Source organism: Felis catus, chromosome X (genome assembly GCF_018350175.1).
Source record: "Felis catus isolate Fca126 chromosome X, F.catus_Fca126_mat1.0, whole genome shotgun sequence".
NCBI classification, from domain to species: domain Eukaryota; kingdom Metazoa; phylum Chordata; class Mammalia; order Carnivora; family Felidae; genus Felis; species Felis catus.
In genome coordinates this window covers 43,712,312-43,737,251 of record NC_058386.1, presented here as the reverse complement: position 1 = coordinate 43,737,251, position 24,940 = coordinate 43,712,312, and the positions used below count along the sequence as shown (strand labels likewise).

Genomic DNA, 24,940 nt, shown 5'->3' with positions numbered 1-24,940 from the left:
TATAATTAAGAGTCTGTTTCTTGGTTTGTTTCTCTTTTTTCCTTGCCCATGTTTTGTTTCTTAAATTCCACATATGAGTGAAATCATAAGGTACTTATCTTTCTCTGACTGACTTATTTGGCTTAGTATTATACTGTCTAGCTCCATCCATGTTATTACAAATGGCAACATTTCGTTCTTTTTTATGGATGAAAAATATTCCATTGTGTGTGTATACATACGCATCTTTATCCATTCATCTGTATATGGACACTTGAAGCCTCAGCAAAATTGTTAGAACTACTAAGTGAATTCTGTAAAGTTGTAGGATGTAAAATCAACATACAACAACCAATTGGGTTTCTATACATAAACAACGAACTATTTGTAAGAGAAATTAAGAAAAAAAACCCATTCACAATAGCAACAACAAGAATAAAATACGTGGGAATAAGCTTAACCAAAGAGGTGAAATACTTGTACAATAAATATTATGAAACATTAATGAAGGAAATTAAATAAGACATAGATAAATTGATAGATCTCCCATGTTCATGGATTATAACAGTTAATATTATCAAATTAATATTATCAAAGCCATCTACAGTTTCAATGTAATCCTGATCAAAATACCAGTGTGATTCCTTACAGAAATAGAAAAAAAAAATTCTAAAATTTATATGGAACCGCAAAAGATCCTAAATAGCTAAAGCGATCTAGAGCAATAAGAAAAAAGCTAGAGACATCACATTCCCTGTATCCAAATATATTACAATGTTATAGTACTAAAAACAGTACTGTAGGGACGCCTGGGTGGCTCAGTCAGTTGGGCGTCCGACTTCGGCCCAGGTCATGATCTCATGGTTTGTGGGTTTGAGCCCCACATCGGGCTCTGTGCTGACAGCTCGGAGCCGGGAGCCTGCTTTGGATTCTGTGTCTCCCTCTCCCTCTGCCCCCATACCCATCCTCGCTCATGTCTGTGTCTGTCTGCCTCTCTCTCTCTCACAAAAAAAATAACAAAAAATTAAATAAAAATAAAAACAGTTCTGTACTGGCATAAAAAAGGCATATAAGTCAATGGAACAAAATAGCACATAAGTAAATCCATGCTTCTACCCCCATTTTATCTTTGACAAGTGTGCCAAGAACACCAAATAGGAGGATAGTCTCTTCAATCAATGGCGCTGGGAAAATTGGATATCTGTAAGCTTAAAAGTGAATTTGGACTCTTACACCATATACAAAAATCAACTGAAACTGAATTAAAGACTTAAACATGAGACCTGAAAGTATAAAACTACTAGACAAAAACAGAGAAAAATTTCTGGACATTGTTTGGGGCAATAATTTCTTAGATATGACACCAAAAACACAAGCAAATAAGCAAAAATAAATAAGTGGGATTACATCAAACTAAAAAGCTTCTGCACAGCAAAGAAAACAGTCAACAGTGAAAAGGTAACCTAGGGAATGAGAGAAAATATTGCCAAACCATATATCTGATAAGGGGTTAATATCCAAAATATATAAGTAACACCTACAACTCAATACCGAAAAAAACAAACTCTGATTTTAAAATGTGGAAAGGTACTGTATAGACATTTTTCCAAAGAAGATGTAAAAATGGCTAACAAGTACATGAAAAGTTGCTCAACATAACTGATCATTAGGAAAATGCAAATCAAAAGTACAATGATATTTTACCTATTTTACCCATTCTTCCCTATGATGAGGATTAAGGATTGCACTTGTCATGGGGCGCCTGGGTGGCTCAGCTGCGTTAAGCGTCCTACCCTTGATTTTGGCTCAGGTCATGATCTTATGGTTCATGAGATTGAGCTCCACATCGGGATCCATGCTTTTAGTGTGGAGCCTGCTTGGGATTTCCCTTTCTCTCTCTCTCTCTCTCTCTCTCTCTCTCTCTCTCCCTTCCCTGCTCATTCTTCTCTCTCTCTCTCAAAAATAAATAAAATAAACTTAAAAAAAAACGATTACACTTGTCATGATGAGCACCAGGTGATGTATGGAATTTTTAAATCACTATATTGTACACCTAAGACTACTATAATACTATATGTTAACTATACTGGAATTTAAAATAAAAAACACAATGATATATTATCTCAACCCAGTTAGAATGCCTATTATCAAAAAGACAAAAGATAAATTCTGGTGAGGATAGGGAGAAAAGGGAACCCTTGTTCACTGTTGGTGAGAATGTAAATTGGTGCACTGACTATGGAAAACAGTATGGATATTCTTCAAAAAAAAATTCCCCAAGTTGTTTGTTTGCTTGCTTGTTTATTTGTTTATTTTTTACTTTAATTTACATCCAAGCCAGTTAGCATATAGTGCAATAATGATTTCAGGAGTAGAATCCAGTGATTCATCCCCTTTATATAGCATTCAGTGTCCTCCTTAATGCTCCTTGCCCATTTAGCCCATCCCCCCACGGAAAATGCCTCCAGCAACCCTCAGATTGTTGTTTATATTTAAGAGTCTCTTATGTTTTGTCCCTCTCCCTATTTTTATATTATTTTTGCTTCCTTTCCCTTATGTTCATATGTTTTGTATCTTAAATTATACATATGAGTGAAGTCATATATTTGTCTTTCATGTGACTAATTTCACTTAGCATAATACACTTTAGTTCCATCCACATTGTTGCAAATGGCAAGATTTTATTTTTTTGATTGCCAAGTAATACTCCATTGTACATATATACCACATCTTCTTTATCCATTCATCTGTCGATGGACATTGGGCTCTTTCCATACTTTGGCTATTGTTGAAAGCACTGCTATAAACGTTGGGATGCATATGCCCCTTTGAAACAGCACACCTCTGTCCTTTGGATAAATACCTAGTAGTGCAATTGCTGGCCATATGGTAGTTCTATTTTTTATTTTTTGAGGAACTTCCATACTGTTTTCCAGAGTGGCGGCACCAGTTTGCATTCCCACAAGCAATGCAAAAGCGTTCCTCTTTCTCTGCATCCTCTCCAGTATCTGTCACTGCTTGAGTTGTTAATATTATCCACTCTGTTGTGAAGTGGTATCTCATTGTGGTTTTGATTTATAGTTCTCTGATGATAAGTGATGTTGAGCAATTTTTTATGTGTCTCTTAGCCATATGGATGTCTTCTTTAGAAAAGTATTCATGTCTTTTGCACATTCCTTCACTGGATTATTTGTTTTTTGGGTGTTGAGTTTGATAAGTTCTTTATAGATTTTGGATACTAGCTCTTTATCTGATATGTCGTTTGCAAATATCTTCTCCCATTCTGTCAGTTGCCTTTTAGTTTTGCTGATTGTTCCTTTGCCATGCAGATTTTATCTTGATGAGGTCCCAATAATTCATTTTTGCTTTTGTTTCCCTTGCCTGTGGAGACATGTTGAGTAAGAAGTTGCTGCAGACAAGATCAAAGAGGTTTTTGCCTGCTTTCTCCTCTAGGATTCTGATGGCTTCCTGTCTTACATTGAGGTCTTTCATCCATTTTGAGTTTATTTTTGCGTATAAGTGGTCCAGGTTCAATCTTCTGCATGTCTCTGTCCAGTTCTCCCAACACCATTTGCTGAAGAGACTGTCTTTATTCCATTGAATATTCTTTCCTCCTTTGTGAAAGGCCATATGTTTGTGGGTCCATTTCTGGGTTCTCTATTCTGTTCCTTTGCTCAAGATGTCTGTTTTTGTGTCAGTACCATACTGTCTTGATCATTACAGCTTTGTAGTACATCTTGAAATCTGGAATTGTGATTCCTCCAGCTTTGGTTTTCTTTTCCAGGATTTTTTTTTTTTTTTGGTTATTCAGGGTCTTTTCTGGTTCCATACAAATTTTAGGATTGTTTGTTCTAGCTCTGTGAAGAATGCTGATGTTATTTTCATAGGGATTGCCTTGAATATGTAGATTCCTTTGGGTAGTGTCAACATTTTAACAATATTTGTTCTTCCAATTCATAAGCGTGGAATATTTTTCCATTTTTTTGTGCCTTCTTCAATTCCTTTCATAACCTTTCTATAGTTTTCAGTGTATAGGTTTTTCACCTCTTTGGTTAGGTTTATTCCTAGGTATTCTATGTTTTTTGGTGCAATTGTAGATGGGATAGATTCCTTGATTTCCTTTTCTGCTGTTTCATTATTGGTGTATAGGAATGCAACAGATTTCTGTACATTTATTTTATATCCTGAGACTTTGCTGAATTCATGGATCAGTTCTAGCAGTTTTTTGTTGGAATCTTTTGGGTTTTCCATACACAGTATTATGTCATCTGTGAAGAGTGAAGGTTTGATTTCCTTCTTGGTGATTTAGATGCCTTTTATTTCTTTGTGTTGTCTGATTACTGAGGCTAGAATTTCCAATACTATGTTGAATAACAGTGGTGAGAATGGATATCCCTGTCATGTTCCTCACCTTAGGGGGAAATTTTTGTTTTTCCCCAATGAAGATGATATTAGTGGTGGGTCTTTGGTATATGGCTTTTATCATCTTGAGGTATGATCCTTCTATCCATACTTTTTGAGGGTTTTTATCAAAAAAGAATGCTGTATTTTGTCAAATGCTTCCCCTGTGTATGTTGAGAGGATCATGTGGTTCTTGTCCTTTCTTTTATTAATGTGATATATCACATTGATTGAACCAGCCCTGCGTGCCAGGTATAAATCCCAAGAGATCATGATGAATAATTCTTTTAATGTATTGTTGGATGCAGTTGGCTAGTATCTTGTTGAGAATTTTTGCATCCATGTTTATCAGGGGATTTGGTCTGTACTTTGTCTTTAAGTGGGGTTTTTGTCTGATTCTGGAATCAAGGTAGTGCTGTCCTAAAAAAATGACTTTGGAAGTTCTCCTTTCATTTCTATTTTTTGGAACAACTTCAAAAGAACAGATGTTAACTATTCTTTAAATATTTGATAGAATTACCCTGAAAGCCATCCAGCACTGGAGTCTTGTTTTTTGGGAGATTTTTGATTATTAATCCAGTTTCTTTATTGATTATTGTTCTGTTCAAATTTTCTATTTCTTCCTGTTTCAGTTTTGGTAGTTTATATGTTTCTAGGAATTTGTCAATTTCTTCCAAATTGCCCAATTCATTGGCATATAATTGCTCAGAATATGCTCTTATCATTATTTGTATTTCTGTGGTGTTGGTTGTGATCTCTCCTCTTTCATTCTTGATTTTATTTATTTGGGTCCTTTCCTTTTTCTTTTTGATCGAACTGGCTACGGGTTTATCAATTTTGTTAATTCTTTCAAAGAACCAGCTCCTGGTTTCATGGATCTGTTCTACGTTTTTTTTGTTTGTTGTTTTTTGATTTGTTTTGGATTGGTTTTGTTTTGTTTGTTGTTTTTGTTGTTTTGTTTTGGGTTTGGGTTTGGCTCTGGTTTCCATAGCATTGATTTCTGCTCTGATCTTTATTTCCCATCTTCTTCTGGTTTGGGGTTTTATTTGATGTTCTTTCTACAACTCTTTTTTTTTTAACATTTATTCATTCTTGAGAGAGACAGACAGACAGAGCATGAGTGGGCGAGGAGCAGAGAGAGAGGGAGACAGATTCCAAAGCAGGCTCTAGGCTCTGATGCAGGGCTCGAACCCCCTGACTGTGAGATCATGACCTGAGCTGAAGTTGGATGCTCAACCGACCGAGCTACCCAGGCGCCCCTCTTTTTCTGGCTCTTTAAGATGTAAGGTTAGGTTGTGTATCTGAGACCTTTTTTCCTTTTTTAGGAAGGCCTGAATTGCTATATACTTCCCTCTTATGATCGCCTTTGCTCATCCCAGAGGTTTTGGGCTATGGTGTTATCATTTTCATTGGTTTCCATGTAGTTTTTAATTTTCTCTTTAACTTCTTGGTTAACCCATTCATTCTTTAGTAGGATATACTTTCATCTCCAAGTATTTATTGTCTTTCTAAATTTTTTCTTGTGGTTGATTTCGAGTTTCATAGTGTTGTGGTGTGAAAATATGCATGGTATTATCTCAATTTTTTGTACTTTTTGAGATGTGACTTGTGTTCCAGTATGTGATCTATTCTGGAGAAAGTTCCATGTACACTCGAGAAGAATGTGTATTCTGGTGCTTTAGGATGAAATGTTCTGAACATATCTGTTAAGTCCATCTGGTCCAGTGTGTTATTCAAAGCCATTGTTTCCTTGTTGATTTTCTGCTTAGGTGATCTGTCCATTGCTACAAATGGGATGTGGAAGTCCCCTACTATTATGGTATTTTTGTCAGTGACTTTCTTTACATTCATGATTAATTGATATATTTGGGTGACACACGTTGGGGCATAAATGTTTATAATTGTTAGATCTTGGTGGATAGACACCTTAATTATGATATAATGCCCTTCTTCATCTCTTGTTATGGTCTTTATTTTGAAATACAGATTGTCAGCTATAAGTATGGTTACTCTGGCTTTCTTTTCATGACCATTAGCATGATAGATGGTTCTCCATCCCCTTACTTTGATCTAAAGGTGTCTTTAGATCTAAAACGGGTCTCTTGTAAACAGCCAATAGATGGATCTTGCTTTCTTATCCATTCTATGGATAAGATTGGAGTCTTTAGTCCATTGACATTTAGAGTGAGTACTGAAAGATATGTATTTATTACCACTGTATTTCCTGTGGAATTGGAGTTTCTGGTGATGTTCTCTGGGCCTTTCTAGTCTTTGTTGCTTTTGGTCTTTTTTGTTTTGTTTCATCTTTTCTCCCCTCAGAGAGTCCCCCTTAAAATTTCTTGCAAAGCTGGTTTAGTGGCCATGAACTCCTGTAGTTTTTGTTTCTCTGGGAAACTCTTTATCTCTCCTATTTTGAAGGACAGCCTTGCTGGATAAAGAATTCTTGGCTGCATATTTTTCTGATTCAGCATGCTGAATATATCCTTCCACTCCTTTCTGGCCTGCCAAGTTTCTGTGGACAGGTCTGCTCTGGACCTGATCTGTCTTCCCTTATAGGTTAAGGACTTTTTTTACCTTGCTGTTTTCATAATTCTTTCCTTGTCTGTGTATTTTGTGAATTTGAGTATGATATGCCTTGGTGATTGTCATTTTTTGTTGAATCTAATGGGAGTTCTCTACACTTCTTGGACTTTCATGTCTGTGTCTTTCCCCAGGTTAGGATAGTTTCCACTATAATTTGCTTGCATAAACCTTCTGACCCTCGTTCTCTCTCTTCATCTTCTGGGACTCCTATGATTTGGAAGTTATTCCTTTTTAATGAGTCGCTGAGTTCTCTGATTCTTAAATCATGCTCTTTTGCTTTAGTCTCCCTCTTTTTTTTTTTCTGTTTCATTATTCTTCATAAGTTTGTCTTCTATATTGGTGATTCACTGCTCTGCCTCACTCATCCTTGCTGCATTTGTTCAAGACTGCATCTCAGTTATAGCATTTTTAATTTTGTCCTGAGTAGATTTTCCTTCTTTTATCTCTGCAGAAAGGGATTCTATGCTTTTTTCAACCCCAGCTTGTATTCTTAATTTCGTGATTCTAAATTTTAGTTCAGACATCTTGCTTATATATCTCTTTTGGTTAAGTCCTTGGCTGTCATTTCTTCCTGTTCTGTCTTTTGGGGTGAATTCCTTCTTTTCATCATTTTGGATGAAGAAAAAGAATGAATAAAATTTTAAAAAAGAAAATTAAAAAGATTAAAAAGAACACAAAAAAAGTCAAATAATGGAAGCTAGATCCTAGGTATGTTTTGTTCTGGTTGTTGAAAGAAGCTTGCTAGAATAGAGAAAAAGGAAAAGAAAAGAATAGAAAAAGAAAAAAAGAAAGAAAGTGTTTAAAAATTAAGGAAATGTATACAATTAAATAGAATGAAATGAATTAATATAGATAAAATAGAGATAAAATTCCAAAAAAATAAAGTAAAAAATTAAAACAAATTTTTGTATAGAAACATAAACTAAAAAATTTTTATCTTTCCATATTCATGAAAAAAGAAAAAAAAAAGGAAAAGAAAATACAAAACCAACAAAAAAACCCTCAAATAGATGGACCAGTATACAGAATGAAATTTGAATAAAATTACATCCCGTTTTCTCTAGAAGTCATATATGAAGCACTTTATAGTCTGTACACTAATCAGGCAAAGAGACTTGTGGTTGTCCTCTGGGGCTTGGTTGGTGCAGTTGGATAGGGCTTGGTGTAATGGCTCCATTTTCCACTAGGTGGCACTGCTTAGCTTAATGGGGTGGATTGGTGTGGCACCCATGCATTTGTGTGTGTGTGTGTCTGTGCACACGCACGCATTCATGCACAGAAGTAAAAATGGCATCACCCAGCTTCCCAGGCTCTACCTTCTACCTTCAGAACTCTGTGCTCTCACCAACTGGCCATTACATACCCCTCCTTTGTCTCCAGCTTCCTTCCACTCCCTGCTTCTACACTGCCTGAGTCCAAGATGTCAGCCTGCCAAGTGGCACCCCCCTCCCTAATTTTATCTCAGATGGGGTTGTGTTTCCAAACCCCTCACTTCTGAGAGCACTGTGGCTTGGATCCACTCATACCCTTTGGGGGAGGGCCTCTCCAAGCAGTGGCCAGATGCTGGCTTGCCCCCTGGGAATGTTCACGTAACCATGCTGTGGCAGAGGTTCAGAGGTTGTGACTGGATGCTGGCTTGCCCCAGAATAAGTTCGTGCAATCTCATAGCTGCAGCGTTTCAGGGATTATGGTAAATCACAGCACACAACCCACATAAGGTTTCAGCATACCCTGCCATCTTTGTTCCAGTACCAGCAATTGTGTTCTCTGGGGTCCACTGGGACCTATGCCTGTGAGGAGGCCTACCAAATGCCTTCCTAGCAGGGTAGCAGGGGAACTACTTCTCCTTGTGTGACCTGCAGACCCCTCAGACCTCACTGCCAGCTCCTGGGGATTTGCCCTTTCCACCAGAGCACTGCCAGGTATTGGGCTGCAGAATTTCCAAAGCTTCTCTGCCCTGTTTACATGATATTGAAACCCTCTCCTTTCTCCCTTTCTTGTTCAGGCAATTGTAGTGCTTCCACTCTTTGTTTTTCTCTCCAGCCACTTTTGGGGGGAGTGCTTTTCCTGTACTCTCCCCACTTTCTGTGTCCTGTCTTCACAAATACTGCTCCCTACTCTCCATGGCTTCTCTCTCTCCCGGTTAACCTCTCCATGCCATGTAACTGCCGAGTTCTGTGGCTCAAGTTATGCAGATTGTTGTGTTGATCCTCAGACAAATTTTCTAGGTGTGCAAAAATGGTTTGATGCTGATCTAGCTGAATTTCAGGGACAAAAGAAGCAGAGAACTTCCATGTTACTCAGCCATCTTGGCCTCTCCTCCCTCCTCCCTGTTTTTAAATTATTTTTGCTTCCCTTACCTTATGCTCATCTGTTTTTAAAATAGAACTATTTTATGTTCCACCATTCTCACTTTTGCATATATATCCAATGGAAATGAAATCCAGATCTCAAAGAGATATCAACACTCCCATGTTTATTTCAGCATCATTTACAATAACCAAGATATGAAAACAACCTAAATGCCCCTCAATGGATGAATGGACAAAGAAAATGTGATATATATATATATATATATACACACACACACACACGCACACATACATAATGGAATATTGTTCAGCCTTTAAACACAAGGAAATTCTTCCAGTTGCAACAACATGGATGAACCTAGAGGACATTATATTAAATTTAAAAAGCCAGACACAGAAAGACAAATACTGCATGACCTCACTTATATGTGGAATCTAAAATAGTCAAATTTAGAGAAGCAGAGAGTAAATGGTAGTTATCAAGTGCTAGGAGAAAGAGAAATGAGATGTTGGTTAAGGGGTACAAAGTTTCAGTTATGCAGGAAGAATAAGTTCTGGAGATCTAATGTACAACAATGTGTTTAAGTAACAATCATTCATTGTATACTAAAATTTGCTAAGAGGGAAGATCTTAAGTGTTCCCAACACACACAGAAACATAGAAGGAAAGAAAGTGGTAACTATCTGAGGTGATAGATATGTTAATTAGTTTGACTTTGGGTGTGTGTGTGTGTGTGTTTGTATCAGATCATCAAATTAAAATATATAATTTTTAATTGTCAAATACACCTCAATTTTTAAAATTCAGTTTAAAGCAAAAATTAGTCTTTTTTCTGATAGGTAGACTAGATGAATTCTAACATTCATTTCAATTTCAGAACCTTATGATTCTAAGATTTAATTAAGCAGATGAGAAAACTGAACTTCGGAGGAGTTCAGTTGTCTTGCCTAAAGTCACAGTTTACTGTTGAAGAATTGAGATTTCAGATCTCCTAACTCTTAATCCATGCTCTTGGAAGGACATCTTAAAATCTGGCTAATTATCTTCATTCTCTCTCCTAGTCCCCACCACTTGTGATTATGGGGTAGTCTGATAGACACCTTAGTGGCACTAAGCCAGACAACTAGACTGTGTAGATCAACAAATAAATTCAAGTTGACTAAATGATTGTCTAGCTCATGCATACTCAGGATGAACACAGTTTACACTTATTATCCCAGCATAATTACTAATAGCCTTCCCTTTTACTGTTAAAGTGTCCTGATTTGGATGATATGGTTATGCTACCAATGGCTAACCTGGAAGCCCTAACATTTTGTAGTTACTAATCCTTGAAATAACAAAGCAATTGAGTTCAAGTTACAGCACAAATCACAGATTCCGTTATATCTAAACATAGCCTTTCATCACATAAGCCATCCCAAACAAGATTCCTTTAAGAAAATACATCTTTAGAAGATTTTGTGTTTTATGAGATATTTCATTTGAGATTATTAAGCACTTTTCAGATAAGTAATGTTATTTGGATAGTGCTGTAGAGTTTACAAAAAGCCTGGACTAACAAGAACTTCTTTAATAGAAAAATAATTACTGTCCCTATCTGGGTTCTGGATTATGCTGAGAGAGATTCAGTAGATGGAGGAAATAGCCTTAGCTGCCCTAAAAGAGCAAAGAATATGATTGGAGCAATGGTCTCTGCACAAATGTAATTCACCTAAATATTTTAGAGGGGATAAAAAAATCAAGCACAAAATCCAACACCCATGCACTGAAAGCCTTAACTTAAACTGTCCTCCTTAGCATCCAGAGATCAGTCATTTGTATACATGCCAGTTTTTCATCTGTCTTCAAAATGTATTTTTAATCTGCGTCAACTACTGGAGAAGCCTGTAATGATATACTATATCAGTTTCTTAGGACTGCCATAACAAATTACCATAAACTGGGTGAATTAAAACAACAGAAACTTATTCTCTCACAGTTCTGGAGTCTAGAAATCCAAAACCAAGGTGTCAGCAGAACCATGCTCTTTCTGAAGTCTCTAGGGGATGATCCTTCTTTGTCTCTTCTTAGCTTCTGGTTATTGCAGACATTCCTTGGATTGTTAAACATATTACTCCAATCTCTGCTTCCATCATCACATGGTTTTACCCTCTGAGTCTACATGCCCTGTATCTTCACGTGGTACTCTATGTGCGTGGTTGTGTCCAAATTTTCCTCTTCTTATAAGGACACCAGTCATTGGATTAGGGCTATGTGTGGTCTAATCCAGTGTGGCCTCTTTAAATTAACTATATCTGCAAAGACCCTATTTCCAAATAAGGTCATATTCACAGGCACTGAGAAATAGGACTTGACATATCTTGGGGGAAATACCATTCAACCATAAGAGTTTGTCCTCTGCCCTCATCCCCCCAAAACTTATATCCTTCCTATATTCAAAATACATCCACCCCCTCCTGGCATCCCCCAAAGTCTTAACCCATTCCAGCATTAACTCTTAACTCTAAACCTTACCTTCTACATAATCTAAATCACGTATGAATGAGACTTTTGGTATGGCCCAATTGGGGAAAATTTCTTATTTGTGGACTTGTAAAACCTAGAAAACAAGTTATTTCTCTCCAAAATACAATGTTAAGACAGGCATAGAATAGACATTCCCATTCTGAAAGAGAGGAAATGGAAGAAATAAAAGGGTTGCTGGTCTAGAGCAAACTGACAACCCAGCAGAGCAAATTCCGTTAGGTTTCCAGGCCTCAGAATAATTCTCTGGTGACTTGATATTCTTTCCTCTGGCCCCATTCTCTCAATCCCACAGGGGTGGCAGCCACCCTCTCTAACCAAGGAAGTGGCCCAACTCTCTGGGTCCAGAGGACAGTGGCCTACTTCCAGGCCAGCCCTCTCTGGATCTATGGTGGTAGGGGCAGCACCTCTGGCCTCTGAGCCACTCTCAACATCCCTGCTTACCTCTGAGCCCACGTGGAGTCTTTCTTACATTTTCTTGAAGAATAACACATATTCACAGCCAAGTAACTCTATCAGCCTATTTTCTGCCTGTAGAATCCCCAAAGTCTGACAGCCTTTCTTCATTTGGTCCCATATCTGATCCTTCAGTCCAAGCTGGCAATGTTTCTGCTGAGATAGTTTATTGGATCCATGTGTCACACATCTAATCCCTCCAGCAAAAGTTTGTCTGGCCACACTCTTTGTGTTCTCTCCAGAGCACAGTTTCTTATGGTTTGCAATAAACATAGGGTAATAATTTTCCAAATCTTCAAATTCTGGTGACATTTTACTTAATAATTCTTAAATGGACTAAGCCTTGCACATTCTAGGAGAGCTTACTTGTCACTCTGTAATGAAATGATCTGTTTAGGAAGTTGTTTGCTCTACTAGACTATGAGCTCCCTGGAGGCAAGAAGTTTAGATCATTTATCTCTGTGTCTCCAGTGTCCAGCTTCATAGATGACACAAATTTGGCTTTTAGTAATTATTGGAGAAGGGAAAGATATTGGAAGGAAGGAACATACTGGTAGAGTTATAATTTCGTGGGAAGTAGAAAGGTGCTGGGAGCTCAGACTTCCAAAGCCAAGACTATGTCACTTCCTCAGGACTCTTAGCCATCTGCTCTGATCTTCTTAGAGCCTTGTCAGGATCTAAGCATGCAAGAAACATTGCGATCACAAAGTGATCCCAGGCCAGGTAAGCCTTTAGCTCATCAAAGTAGCTTTTCCTTCCAGAAGCTTCCTGGTCAATTCAACAACAGCTTAGCACATATCCAGCATACCAGAAGGGGTAAGGAGGGATCATAGAGTGCCATGTGTAGGCTATGGTTTAGATGGTTAATTCCTGTAAACTGATCAAGGCTGAATATTTAATGTGCTAGAACCCTCAATAGCTCTCTCTCTCTCTCTCTCTCTCTCTCATTCTCTCTGTGTGTGTGTCTCTAATGGACCTCTATAAGCTGGGATAAGGGAGAGTATATATCTCTTTTTACAGTCTTGTTATGCCTTTACACACCAACCCGTTATATTATATAAATATAGTCCATTACTTATTGTCAAGAATAAAAAGCTAAATGTGTACACCTATGTCTACACTCAACAGGAGTGCAGAAAAGGAACAAATCAGACATTCAGAGGAGTGAGAAAAGTGGAAGAGTCCCATGGAATGCACACCCAGAACAAATGAGAGTGTTTGTTGCCCACCACTTCCTTTCTCCTTTTAACCCCCAAACTAGTTGCTGATATACCCTCGGCCTTCCCCATAGTCATGAGAGTCAGGCTGTGATAAACAAACGCAGCATTTATAGACTGGTTAACAGCAAATGTCAAGTTTAATACCATGAGAGAGGACCCCAAACAGAATATAATTTCATGAGGGCAGGGTCTTTGTCTTGTTCTTATAGCTCCAATGCCTTGAAAGGTGCTAAGCACATAGTAGTTACTCAGTAAATATTTGTTTAATGAATTTTGAATGAATTAAATTGATTAAACAGGAAACTGCTATAGGTAGTCAGAGCGTGGCATTCAGAAAAAAAAAATCTTGGGTAAGAAACCCCTGAGATGAAACTATTGTCCAGGTAATGCAGTGCTCTGATTACGTGGCAGCAGCAAGGCCAGGAAGGAGAATGTATGTCTCCAGGAGGTAGTTAAAGCATTCCTTACCCCAGAGTCACAGAGCCCTGCCATCTCCCTTTCTTGCTTGGCAAGATGACTTGGATTATCACTGTATTTCCAGGCAACTACCTCCTTTTCCTGACTACTCAAAGAGAACCACAGCCAAGACTAACAGAACTAATTTTGCTTAGACTAAACCAATACAGTGGTTTAGATATCATTGTTCCTGTATCCAGCTCCAATTGCAGGATCTACCCCCCTATTCTTTTTCCCTTTTCAAAACTACTGAGGGAAAAAATTGGAGGTGGGAGATTTGTTAGGTATTGGCTCCAATATTTGGTTTTCCTCTTCACATGCTCTGACACCTACGTGGCCCTTTCAGCCTTAGGAGCAGATTTTCTGGCCTTCCCTAACATGTCTTCCTTAACTCTATTCTCTCTTCTCTTTGACTTATTTTAGATACCTGCAGCAGAAAACAACCCTTTCCTTGTTGGAATGCACTATTGGTACTCCAGCCACAGCCACCGGACCCAGCACTGCAATGTCTGTCGGGAGAGCATTCCTGCCTTATCTAGAAATGTTATAATCTGCGAAGGTACCTTTTCTGATTACTTTAGGAAATGGAGTCCAGTGGGTAGAGATAGGGGTAAAGGAGTTCATGCGGCTTTAGTGTCACTGACTCACACTAAGTCACTGACTCTAATGTAAGGTTAATTCTGACACTTAACAGACTAAAGAAAAGAGATGGAAAGAAGCTGGCAAAGGGGGGAATTCTCATGAACTAAAATGGAGGGTTGGATCTGACAAGATTGGACAACATGGTCACAAGAATTGGAAAAACAGAAATCACCTCATTCTTGCCATCAATTTCCATTCAAATCAGATAAGTAGAAAATTTAGTCCATAAGAATAAAAAGGAACTAGATCATATGAGAATCAGGCCTTTGGAGGTTGGTCAGAACTATTTAGATTCACCTAGGTTCTAACTTTCAGAGAGATTAGGGAAGGGCTTTAGAATCTTCATTGTCACCAGATTCACATCCATCTTTTCTCCTCCTTTTATCATAGTGTGCAAAGTGAAGTCTCACAAATTATGTGCTTTGAGAGCAATCAAAGACTGTAAATGGAATACTTTGTCTATCACTGATGACCTCCTCATGCCTGCAGATGAAGTAGTAAGTACCAGCCATCTTCTCTTACAGCCACTCTTTCCCATCTCCCCTTTAACCAGGACACACAGGGGAACGAAGACTTCTCGTTACATACAACCCAAGTAGACTTCCTCCTTAGGCTTACAATCCAGCCAATCTAGAAGAATTAAAGCCCCCACATCCAGCTGTCATCATTTGCTAGCATTGGAGTGGGGAGGGCAAGACCATGAAGAACCTTGTTGGGGTCACTTAATGTCCCTCATGGGGTAGCATAGTTACTCCAGCTGGCCCTTTCTCTCTTTTATATCTCTAACTTCTATCTCTTATCTTTTTATTTACCTTTCAGAAGACTATGCCTCATCAGTGGGTAGAAGGAAATATATCTGTCAGTTCTCAGTGTGCAGTATGTCATGAGAACTGTGGCAGTTACCAAAGACTTCAAGACTTCCGATGTCTCTGGTGTAATTCTATGGTAAGACTCTTCTCGTCTCCTTGAGAACTTGACTTCTAGAGAGGAGGTGGAGTTAAGCTATGTGCCTACACATAGAAATCTAAGAGACCCTTACCCCAAATATATTATGCAGATTACATAGTATAGAGCTCAGTAGTTAGCCTTTCCAGATCTGGCTACAGAGTCTTGAAGAGAAAGACTTGCTAGTGAGGTCTACTAGTAAATGGGAAAATCTTAACTCTGTTATGACAGGACAGGCAACTAAAAAAAAAAAATAAGTTCTGAGTCTATCCTTAAGAAACCTCCTTTCTTCATTCACCATTTTCTGGGAACTTGTAATCTTTGTTAATTAATAATGGTTAATAATATTAACATACTACTATTGCCACTATTTACTGAGTGTTTTGTGTACCTGATCTCATTTAATCCCTACAACAACCCTAAACAGGGCCTCATTGTCCCCATTTACAGATGAGGAAAGTGAGGTTCAGAAAAATGAAGTGATTTGTTCAAGGTTATGCAGCCAGTAAGCAAAAAGAGTCTTGATTCATATATAATTCTGCAAAACCATATTCTTAACTACAACACTACCCATTCCTCTATACCAATTGTTCTTAACTGGGGGTGATTTTGTCCCACTTACAGGAGACATTTGACAATGTCTGCCGGCATTTTTTATTGTTACAACTTGGGGAGTTGCTAAACCTCCCATAATGCACAAGGCAACACAAAAAATCTATCTGACCCAAAATATCAATAGTGCCAATGTTGAGAAACACTTACCTAGACCGTTTAGATTTTAGATGCTCCTGTGAAACTGATTATTCTAGGCAAGAAGAAACTAATGCCTGAGCTTCTTTTTAGAAGACTCTGGATCCCTCTACCTTGCTCCAGGCCATAAGTTTCTCCTGGAAAGGAGCTTGTATCCCCATCAGGCACCCCAAGTTTTGCAGCTGTCCCCAGGGGACAACTCTAGATCACGTGGATCTGATGACCAGTGAGTATAGGTCCCAAGAACTGTAACTAATGGAGAAAGAGTTCTTACCCAGCTACCACACCCAGGATAGAGCAAGAAGCAACAATCTGAGGATCCCAGTGTTACTGTATAAGAGGACTCTTACCATATCTTCATAATTATGGCCTGAGGAGCAGGCTTCTAATTGAACACATATCTAAGAGTGTACTGTAATACATTTTAGAGACCTAGGAGGATAAGCACTACATTGGCGCGCTCTCTCTGCCACACTCCAGAATACCAGTATCTCCCAGGGGGAACTTTTACATGCATCTGGTATGTTGGCTTTTCACAGCTGCTGTCCAGGTGATCCCCTTTATTTCCTGGTTCTGCTGGCCAGCAGGACTTGCATTACTGGGTCCTATAGGACTGTGACAAATGGAGAGAGGGTTCCTGGCCCACTACCATAAACAGGACACAGCACAGACAACAGACTGAAAAGAGGCCTATTTGTCCAGCTTCAGCCTCAAGGGCAGGCTTCTGGTCTGGCACACATCTAGGGGCCTACTAAGGTGTTATCTCAGGATGAAATCCAGTGGATGCTATCTTTGTGCTTTCCTTCTGACTTGCTCCAGGTTGCCACTATCACCCAAAAAGGAGCTTGTACACTTGTCTGGCACACCAATATTTGCAACTGCCATACAGGAAGCACCTCTAGGTCTCCCAGCTCTGGTGGCCATGGGCCTTATGCTTGCAGTCCCACAGGATTATATATAGTTGCATACTTTAAAAGCTGCTATTTAAGGGTCTGGCTTCTAATCACTCGAACTAGGTACTGATTAAAATCCCCCCCTTTGGGACAGTGACATGTTTTGGCACACTCTCAACTACTAGGAGCCACTAGACAACCAAAAGGTGGGCAGGGCTGAATAATAAGTTTCATCCCCTACACAAGGCCACACTCTCAAGACCGAGAGGTGGCTGTTTAATCTAATTGATATAAACCAACCCAGAGAATGAAGGAAAATAAAGAAACAGAAGAATATATTCTAAATAGAAGAAGATAACACATCAGAAAAAAAAGTCCTTCATGAAATGTAGAAGAGTTACTTACCTGATAAAGTGTTCAAAATAATGACCATAAATGCTCACCAACCTCAGGAGAATGGATGAACATAGTGAGAACTTCAAAAAAGAAAATATAAAAATTAAGAAGAGACAAATGAATGGAAAAATATTCTGTGCTCATGGACTGGAAGAATTAATATCGTTAAAATGTTCATACTGCCCAAAGCAATCTAAAGACCTAATGCAATCTCCATCAACATTCCAATGGCATTTTTCACAGAAATAGAACAAGCAATCTCAAAATTTGTATGGAGCCACAAAAGACCACAGATAGCCAAAACAATCTTGAGAAAGGAAGAAGTGGGAGACATCATGCTCCCTGATTTTAAATTCTATTACAAAGCTATGGTAATCAAAACAGTATGGTACTGGTAGAAAAACAAACACATAGATCAATGGAACCGAATACAGAACCAGAAAGAAACCCATGCATATATGGTCAATTAATTTATGACAAAGGAGCCAAGAATATACAACAGGGAAAGGACAGTCTTTTCAATAGTGCTGGAAAACTGATCAACATGTAAAAGAATAAAACCAGACCACTATTTTACATTATTCACAAAGAATTAACTCAAAATAGATTAAAGACTTGAACATAATACCTGGAACCATAAAATTCCTAGAAGATAACATAAGCAATAAGATATTTGTCTTGGTGATGATTTTTTGTATTTAATACCAAAAGCAAAGGAAACAAAAGTAAAAACAAAAAAGTGTGATTACGCTTCTGGGTATTTACCCAAAGACAATTAAAACACTAACTTGAAAAAAAATCTGTGCACCATGTTCATTGAAGCATTATTTACAATAGTCAAGATATGGAAACAACTGAAGTATTCACTAACAGATGAATGAATAAAGAAAATGTGATATACACAATAATGGAATATTATTCAGCAATAAAAAATAAAATCTCACCATTTGCCACAACACAGACTGACTTTGAGGGCATTTTGCTAAGTGAAATAAGTCAGGGAAAGACAAATATTATATGATCTCATGTATATGCAAAATCTAAAAAAAAAAACCCACCAAGCTCATAGATACAAAAACAAAAAAAGGTCGTTACATAATGATAAAGGGGACAATCCAACAAAAGGAGGTAACATTTGTAAATATTTATGCACCCGACATAGATGAACCTAAGGGAGAAAAGCACAGCAATATGATATTAGAGGATTTAAATAATAGATTTGTAGTTGCCAAAGTGAGGGTTGGATGAAATGAGTGAAAGGGAGGATTATAATATACTTCTAGTTCTGAAATAAATAAGTCATGAGATGTAATGTACAATGTGATAACTATAGTTAGTAATACTACATTGCATATTGGAAAGTTACTAAAGAGTGGATCTTAAAATTTCTCATCACAGGGAAAAGATTCTGTATCTATAGTGACAGATGTTAACTAGACTCATGGTGATGATTATATCACCATGCATTTAAATATCAAATTATTGTGCTGTACACCCAAAACTAATATAATGTTGTATGCTTATATCTCAATAACAAAAGACAGAAAATATAAGAAAATAGCAAATAAAAGTCACAGAACTTTAGAATACAATAACTGAACTGGAAAAGTACACGAGAGAGGTTCAACACAGACTAGACAAAGCAGAAGAAAAGATGAGTGAATTCGAATACAGGGGAGTGGATCACACCCAATCTGAGAAGCAAAAAGAAAAAAAATGTGAACAAACCAGAAGATAGCAAAAGAGATCATGAGACATCAAGTGGACCAACATTCTCATTATAGGGTTACAGAAGGAGAAGAGACAAAGAGAAGGGTTATAAAACTTATTTGAAGAAATAATGGCTGAAAACTTTCCTAACTTGGAGAAGGAAACAGACCTACAGATACAAGAAGGCAAGAGAGTTGCAAATAAGATGAACCAAAGAGACCCATAAAGACCAAAGAGACACATTATAATTGAAATATCAAAAGTTAAAGACAAAAAAAGAATATTAAAAGCAAGAAGACAAAAACTTGTCATGTACAAGTGAACCCCCATAAGACTATAGCATATTTTTCAGCAGAAAATTTGCAAGCCAGAAGGGATTGGGACAATATATTCAAAATGCTGGGGGAAAAAACTTCCAAGCAAGAATACTCGACACAGCAGTGTCAATCAGAATTAAAAGAGAGAGAGTTTTTCAAACAAAAGCTAAATGAGTTCATTACCACTATACTGGCCATATAAAAAAAATGTTAAAGGGACTTCTTTAAGCTGAAATTAAAGGGCACTAATTAGTAAGAGGAAAACATATGAAAAATATAAATCTCACCGGTAAGGGTAAATATATTGTAAAATTCAGAATAATCTAACAGTGTAAAGGTGGTGAATTAATGATTTATAAAGCTAGTATGAAAGATAAAAATAGTAAAAGTAACCATAACCATAATTTTATAAGGGATACACAACATAAAAAGATTGTAAGTGGTGGAGCGCCTGGGTGGCTCAGTCAGTTGAGCGACCGACTTCAGCTCAGGTCATGATCTCACGGTTTGTGAGTTCGAGCCCCGCATTGGGCTCTGTGCTGACAGCTCAGAGCCTGGAGTCTGCTTCGGATTCTGTGTCTCCCTCTCTCTCTGCCCCTCCCCCATTCATGCTCTGTCTCTGTCTCAGAAATAAATAAACATTAAAAAAAATTTTAAGATTCTAAATAGTAATATCAAAAACACAAAAGGTTTGGAGGGAGTAAAATATAGAGTTTTAGAATGCATTCAAACTTAAATTGTTATCAACTTAAAACAGACTGTTACACCTCCCCTTGCTCATGCTCTGCCTCTCTCATCTTTCAAATATAAATAAGTTTTAATTTTAAAAAAAATGGAGGAGCACCTGGGTGACTCTGTCGGTTGAGCCTCCAACTTCAGCTCAGGTCATGGTCTCGCAGTTCATGAGTTCGAGATCCACTTTGGGCTCTGTGCTAACAAACAGCTCAGATCCTGGAGCTTTCTTCAGATTCTGTGTCTCCCTCTCTCTCTCCCCTTCCCTGCTCATGCTCTACCTCTCTCTGTCTCTCAAAAATAAATAAATGTTAAAAAAATTTTTAATAAAAAGAAACCAGACTGTTACAAAAGGTGTTATACGCAAGCCTCATGGTAACCACAAAGCAATAATCTTAGTAGATACACAAAATATAAAGAGAAAGGAATATAAGTATACCACTACAGAAAATCTTCAAATCACAAAGGAAGAGAGTAAGAGAAGAGCAGAGGATCTACAAAACAACCAAAAAACAATGAGCAAAATGTCAATAAGTACATACCTATCAGTAATTATCTTAAATAATATGCATGAACTAAATTCTCAAAACAAAAGACATAGAGTGGATGGATTTTAAAAAGACCCATTTATATCCTGCCTATAAGATATTCACTTCAGATATAATGACACACAAAAACTGAAAATGAAGGGGTGGAAAAATATATTCCATGCAAATGGAAATCAAAAGAAAGCAGGGGTAGTTATATTAGACAAAATAGGCTTTAAAACAAAGACTGTAATTAGAGACAAGGAAGGTCATTACATAATGATAAAGAGGACAATCCAACAAGAGGATAAAACATTTGTAAATATTTATGCACCTAACATAGAAGTACCTAAGGGAGAAATGCATAGCAATACAATATTAGGGAAATTAAATACTCCACTGTCATCAATAGAAAGAGTATCCAGACAGAAAATTAATACAGAAACATTGGCACTAAATGACACATTACCACAGATGGATTTAATAGATATATACTGAACATTTCATCCAAAAGCCACAGAATATACAACTTGTCAAATGCAAATAGAACATTCTCCAGGAGAGATCATATGTTAGACAACAAAACTAGTCTTAATAAATTTTAAAAGATTTACATCATATAAAGCATCTTTTCTGACCACAGTGGTATGACACTACTAATCAATTACAGGAAGAAAACTGGGAAATCCACAAATATGTGGATATTAAACATGCTACTGTACAAAAATGGGCCAAAGAAGAAATCAACAGAGAAATAAAAAGATACCTTGAGACAAATGAAAATGGAAAAAAACATACCAAAACTTAGGTGATGCAGAGTAGTAGGATCCTGAGCTCACCTCATTCCACAGACACACTGAGATAGTAGTCACATCAATGCAACTAATTCAGAAAATGACCCAAAGACTGGCAGAAGAGACCTTCCACAGTTAATTGTAGTAAGGAGGCCACAATAAAAAGGGTAAGAAGGGCAGAGATACAACTGGGAACCAAACCCTTAGTGAGACACAATTGGGAAAGAAACCACAAATGGAAGAGACACCACAGGTACAGAGAAGAGAATCGGACCCTACCAACAGGCACCTCAGGCACAGGGAACCTGAACTAGGAAGATGAGTTCCCATAACATTTGGATTTGAAAAACAGTGGGCCTTAACTTCATGAGTTTTTACAATCAACAGGGCTTAATTCTGAATACTTTAAAAACCAGTGAGCTTAGCTCCAGGAGAACCAGAGGGTGATAGGAAGCTAGGTCCTTGTTGTTAAATAGACAACATAACAACCCAGCCAAGATAGAGCATAGAAGCAGCAGTTTGAGCACCTGGGGTATAAGTGAAGATTTGTTTATTAATCCCAGAACGTGTGCTGGAAGAGATCTGTAGACTTCTCCAAGAACAAAAGAGCTATTGGGTGCCATTTCTCTCCCATCCTTCCCAGCCTAAATAGCTGCACAGGAACCAGCGAGAACACTCTCCACCCAACTTACTAACACTGTGTGCCCTACCCCCATTCTCCTATTCTCCTGCAGATCTGCCCCATTCAACCCACAGATAGTCCCTCCAAAGCAGCTCCTGGTAAACTGCATCCTGCAAGCAACCCCAGCAGGGACAAACACTACTCCAAAGTTGACTTCTACCTTGGAAGGAGTAGAAGATAACCACACACACCAGTGCACCACAGCCCTAGCATCCAAACCTTACAGTTGGCTGTGCAGAGAGGGTATCCTGCTGATCAGTGTAACTACAGCCCTGGCAGATGGATGGGTGCAGGCATCTGATCTTACTGCAGGCCTTGCCAACCAACAAAAGCCTCTCAGGAGACAATGCAGGGAGAGTGTCCTGCAGGTCAGTGTGACTGCAGCCCTGGTAAGTGAGCTTAGGACAGACATTTGGTTTGATTGCCAACACTGCCCAACTATAAGCCTACAGCCCCACACAGGTTTCTTAACAGCACAGGGATTAAACTGTGCCTACTATGCCACAAAAGTCAAAGTGGACCATTGCAGCCAACTGTACTGAAGGCAGACAAGGTGCAGCCACAACAGAAAGGCACAAACAACCCACATAGGAGGCACTACGGAAGTGCCTGGTTCTGGTGAATAAGGGACATTATGCTACAGGGAACTACAAGATATCTTCTTCATAGGGCCACTATTTTCAAGATCAGAAGACATAACTGACTTATCTAATACACAGGAATAAACACAAAGACTTAGACAAAATGAGGAGACAGAAGAATATTTCAAAGAACAGGACAAAACCACAGCAAAAGAGCTAAATGAAATAAAACTAAGCAATATACCTGATAAGAATACAAAGTAACGCTCATAAAGATACTGGACTTAAGAACAGAGGATCTCATTGAGAACTTCAGCAAAGAGATAGAAAATATTAAAAAAGAACCAACCACGAATGAATAACTCAATAACTGAAATTAAAAGTACACTACAGGGTCACAGACAACATGATAATCTACATGGAAAACCCGGAAGACTCCACCAGAAGGCTGCTAGAACTGATCCATGAATTCAGCAAAATCTCAGATACAAAATCAATGTACAGAAATTGGTTGCATTTCTATACATCATTAATGAAGCAACAGAAAGAAAAATCAATAAATTGATCCCATTTACAATTGCACCAAGAACAATAAAATACCTAGAATAAACCTAACCAAAGATATAAAACATCTGTATGTTGAAAACTATAGAAAACTTATGAAGGAAATTGAAGAAGACAAAAAAAATGGAAAAATATTCCATGCTCATGGATTGGAAGAATAAATATTGTTAAAATGTCAATACTACCCAAAGCAATTTACACATTCAGTGCATTCTCAATCAAAACTGCACTGGCATTCTTCTCAAAGCTAGAACAAACAATCCTAAAATTTGTATGGAACCACAAAAGACCCTGAATAGCCAAAGTAATATTGAAAAAAAAAAAGCAGAAGTCATCACAATCCCAGACTTTAGCCTGTACTACAAAGCTATAATCATCAAGACAATATGGCATTGGCACAGAAACAGACACAGAGACCAATGGAATAGAATAGAGAACCCAGAATTGGACCCACAAATGTATGACCAATTAATCTTTGCCAAAGCAGGAAAAATGGAAAAAAGACAGTCTCTTTAGCATATGGTGCTGGGAGAACTGGATGGCAACATGCAGAAGAATGAAACTAGACAACTTCTTACACCATACACAAAAATAAACTCAAAATGGATGAAAGAACTAAATGTGAGACAGGAAATCATCCAAACCCTAGAGGAGAAAACAGGCAATAGCCTCTTTGACCTCAGCCACAGCAATTTCTTACTCAACACATCTCCAAAGACAAGAAAATTAAAAGTAAAAATGAACTACAGGTACCTCATCAAAATAAAAAGCTTTTGCACTGCAAAGGAAACAATCAACAAAACTAAAAGACAACCGATGGAATGGGAAAAGATATTTTCAAATGACATATCAGATAAAGGGCTAGTATCCAAAATCTATAAAGCACTTACCAAACTCAACAACCAAAAAACCAATAATCCAGTGGAGAAATGGGCAGAAGACATGAATAGACACTTCTCCAAAGAAGACATCCAAATGGCCAACAGACACATGAAAAGATGCTCAACGTCACTCATCATCAGGGAAATACAAATCAAAACCACACTGAGATACCACTTCACACCGGTCAGAGTGGCTAAAATGAGCAACTCAGGAGACATCAGATGCTGGTGAGGATGTGGAGAAAAGGGAACGAACCCTCTTGCACTGTTGGTGGGAATGCAAACTGGTGCAGTCACTCTGGAAAACAGTGTGGAGGTTCCTCAAAAAATTAAAAATATAACTACCCTATGACCCAGCAATAGCACTGCTAGGAATTTACCCAAGGGATACAGGAGTGCTGATGCATAGGGGCATTTGTACCCCAATGTTTATAGCCGTGCTTTCAACAATAGCCAAATTATGGAAAGAACCTAAATGTCCATCAACTGATGAATGGATAAAGAAGATGTAGTTTATATATACAATGGAATACTACTTGGCAATGAGAAAGAATGAAATCATGCCACTTGCAGCAACATGGATGGAACTGGA

General features: G+C 38.0%; 1 protein-coding gene across 1 annotated transcript in view; it reads left to right on the top strand.

The window, feature by feature from the left end:
- Nucleotides 1–24,940, top strand: part of DGKK (diacylglycerol kinase kappa) — a 162,227-nt gene that overhangs the window by 75,871 nt on the left and 61,416 nt on the right. The window contains exons 5-7 of the mRNA XM_045051059.1: nt 14,358–14,493; nt 14,967–15,073; nt 15,399–15,521. Coding sequence (XP_044906994.1) covers nt 14,358–14,493; nt 14,967–15,073; nt 15,399–15,521 — 366 coding nt within the window. The remainder of the gene's footprint in view (nt 1–14,357; nt 14,494–14,966; nt 15,074–15,398; nt 15,522–24,940) is intronic.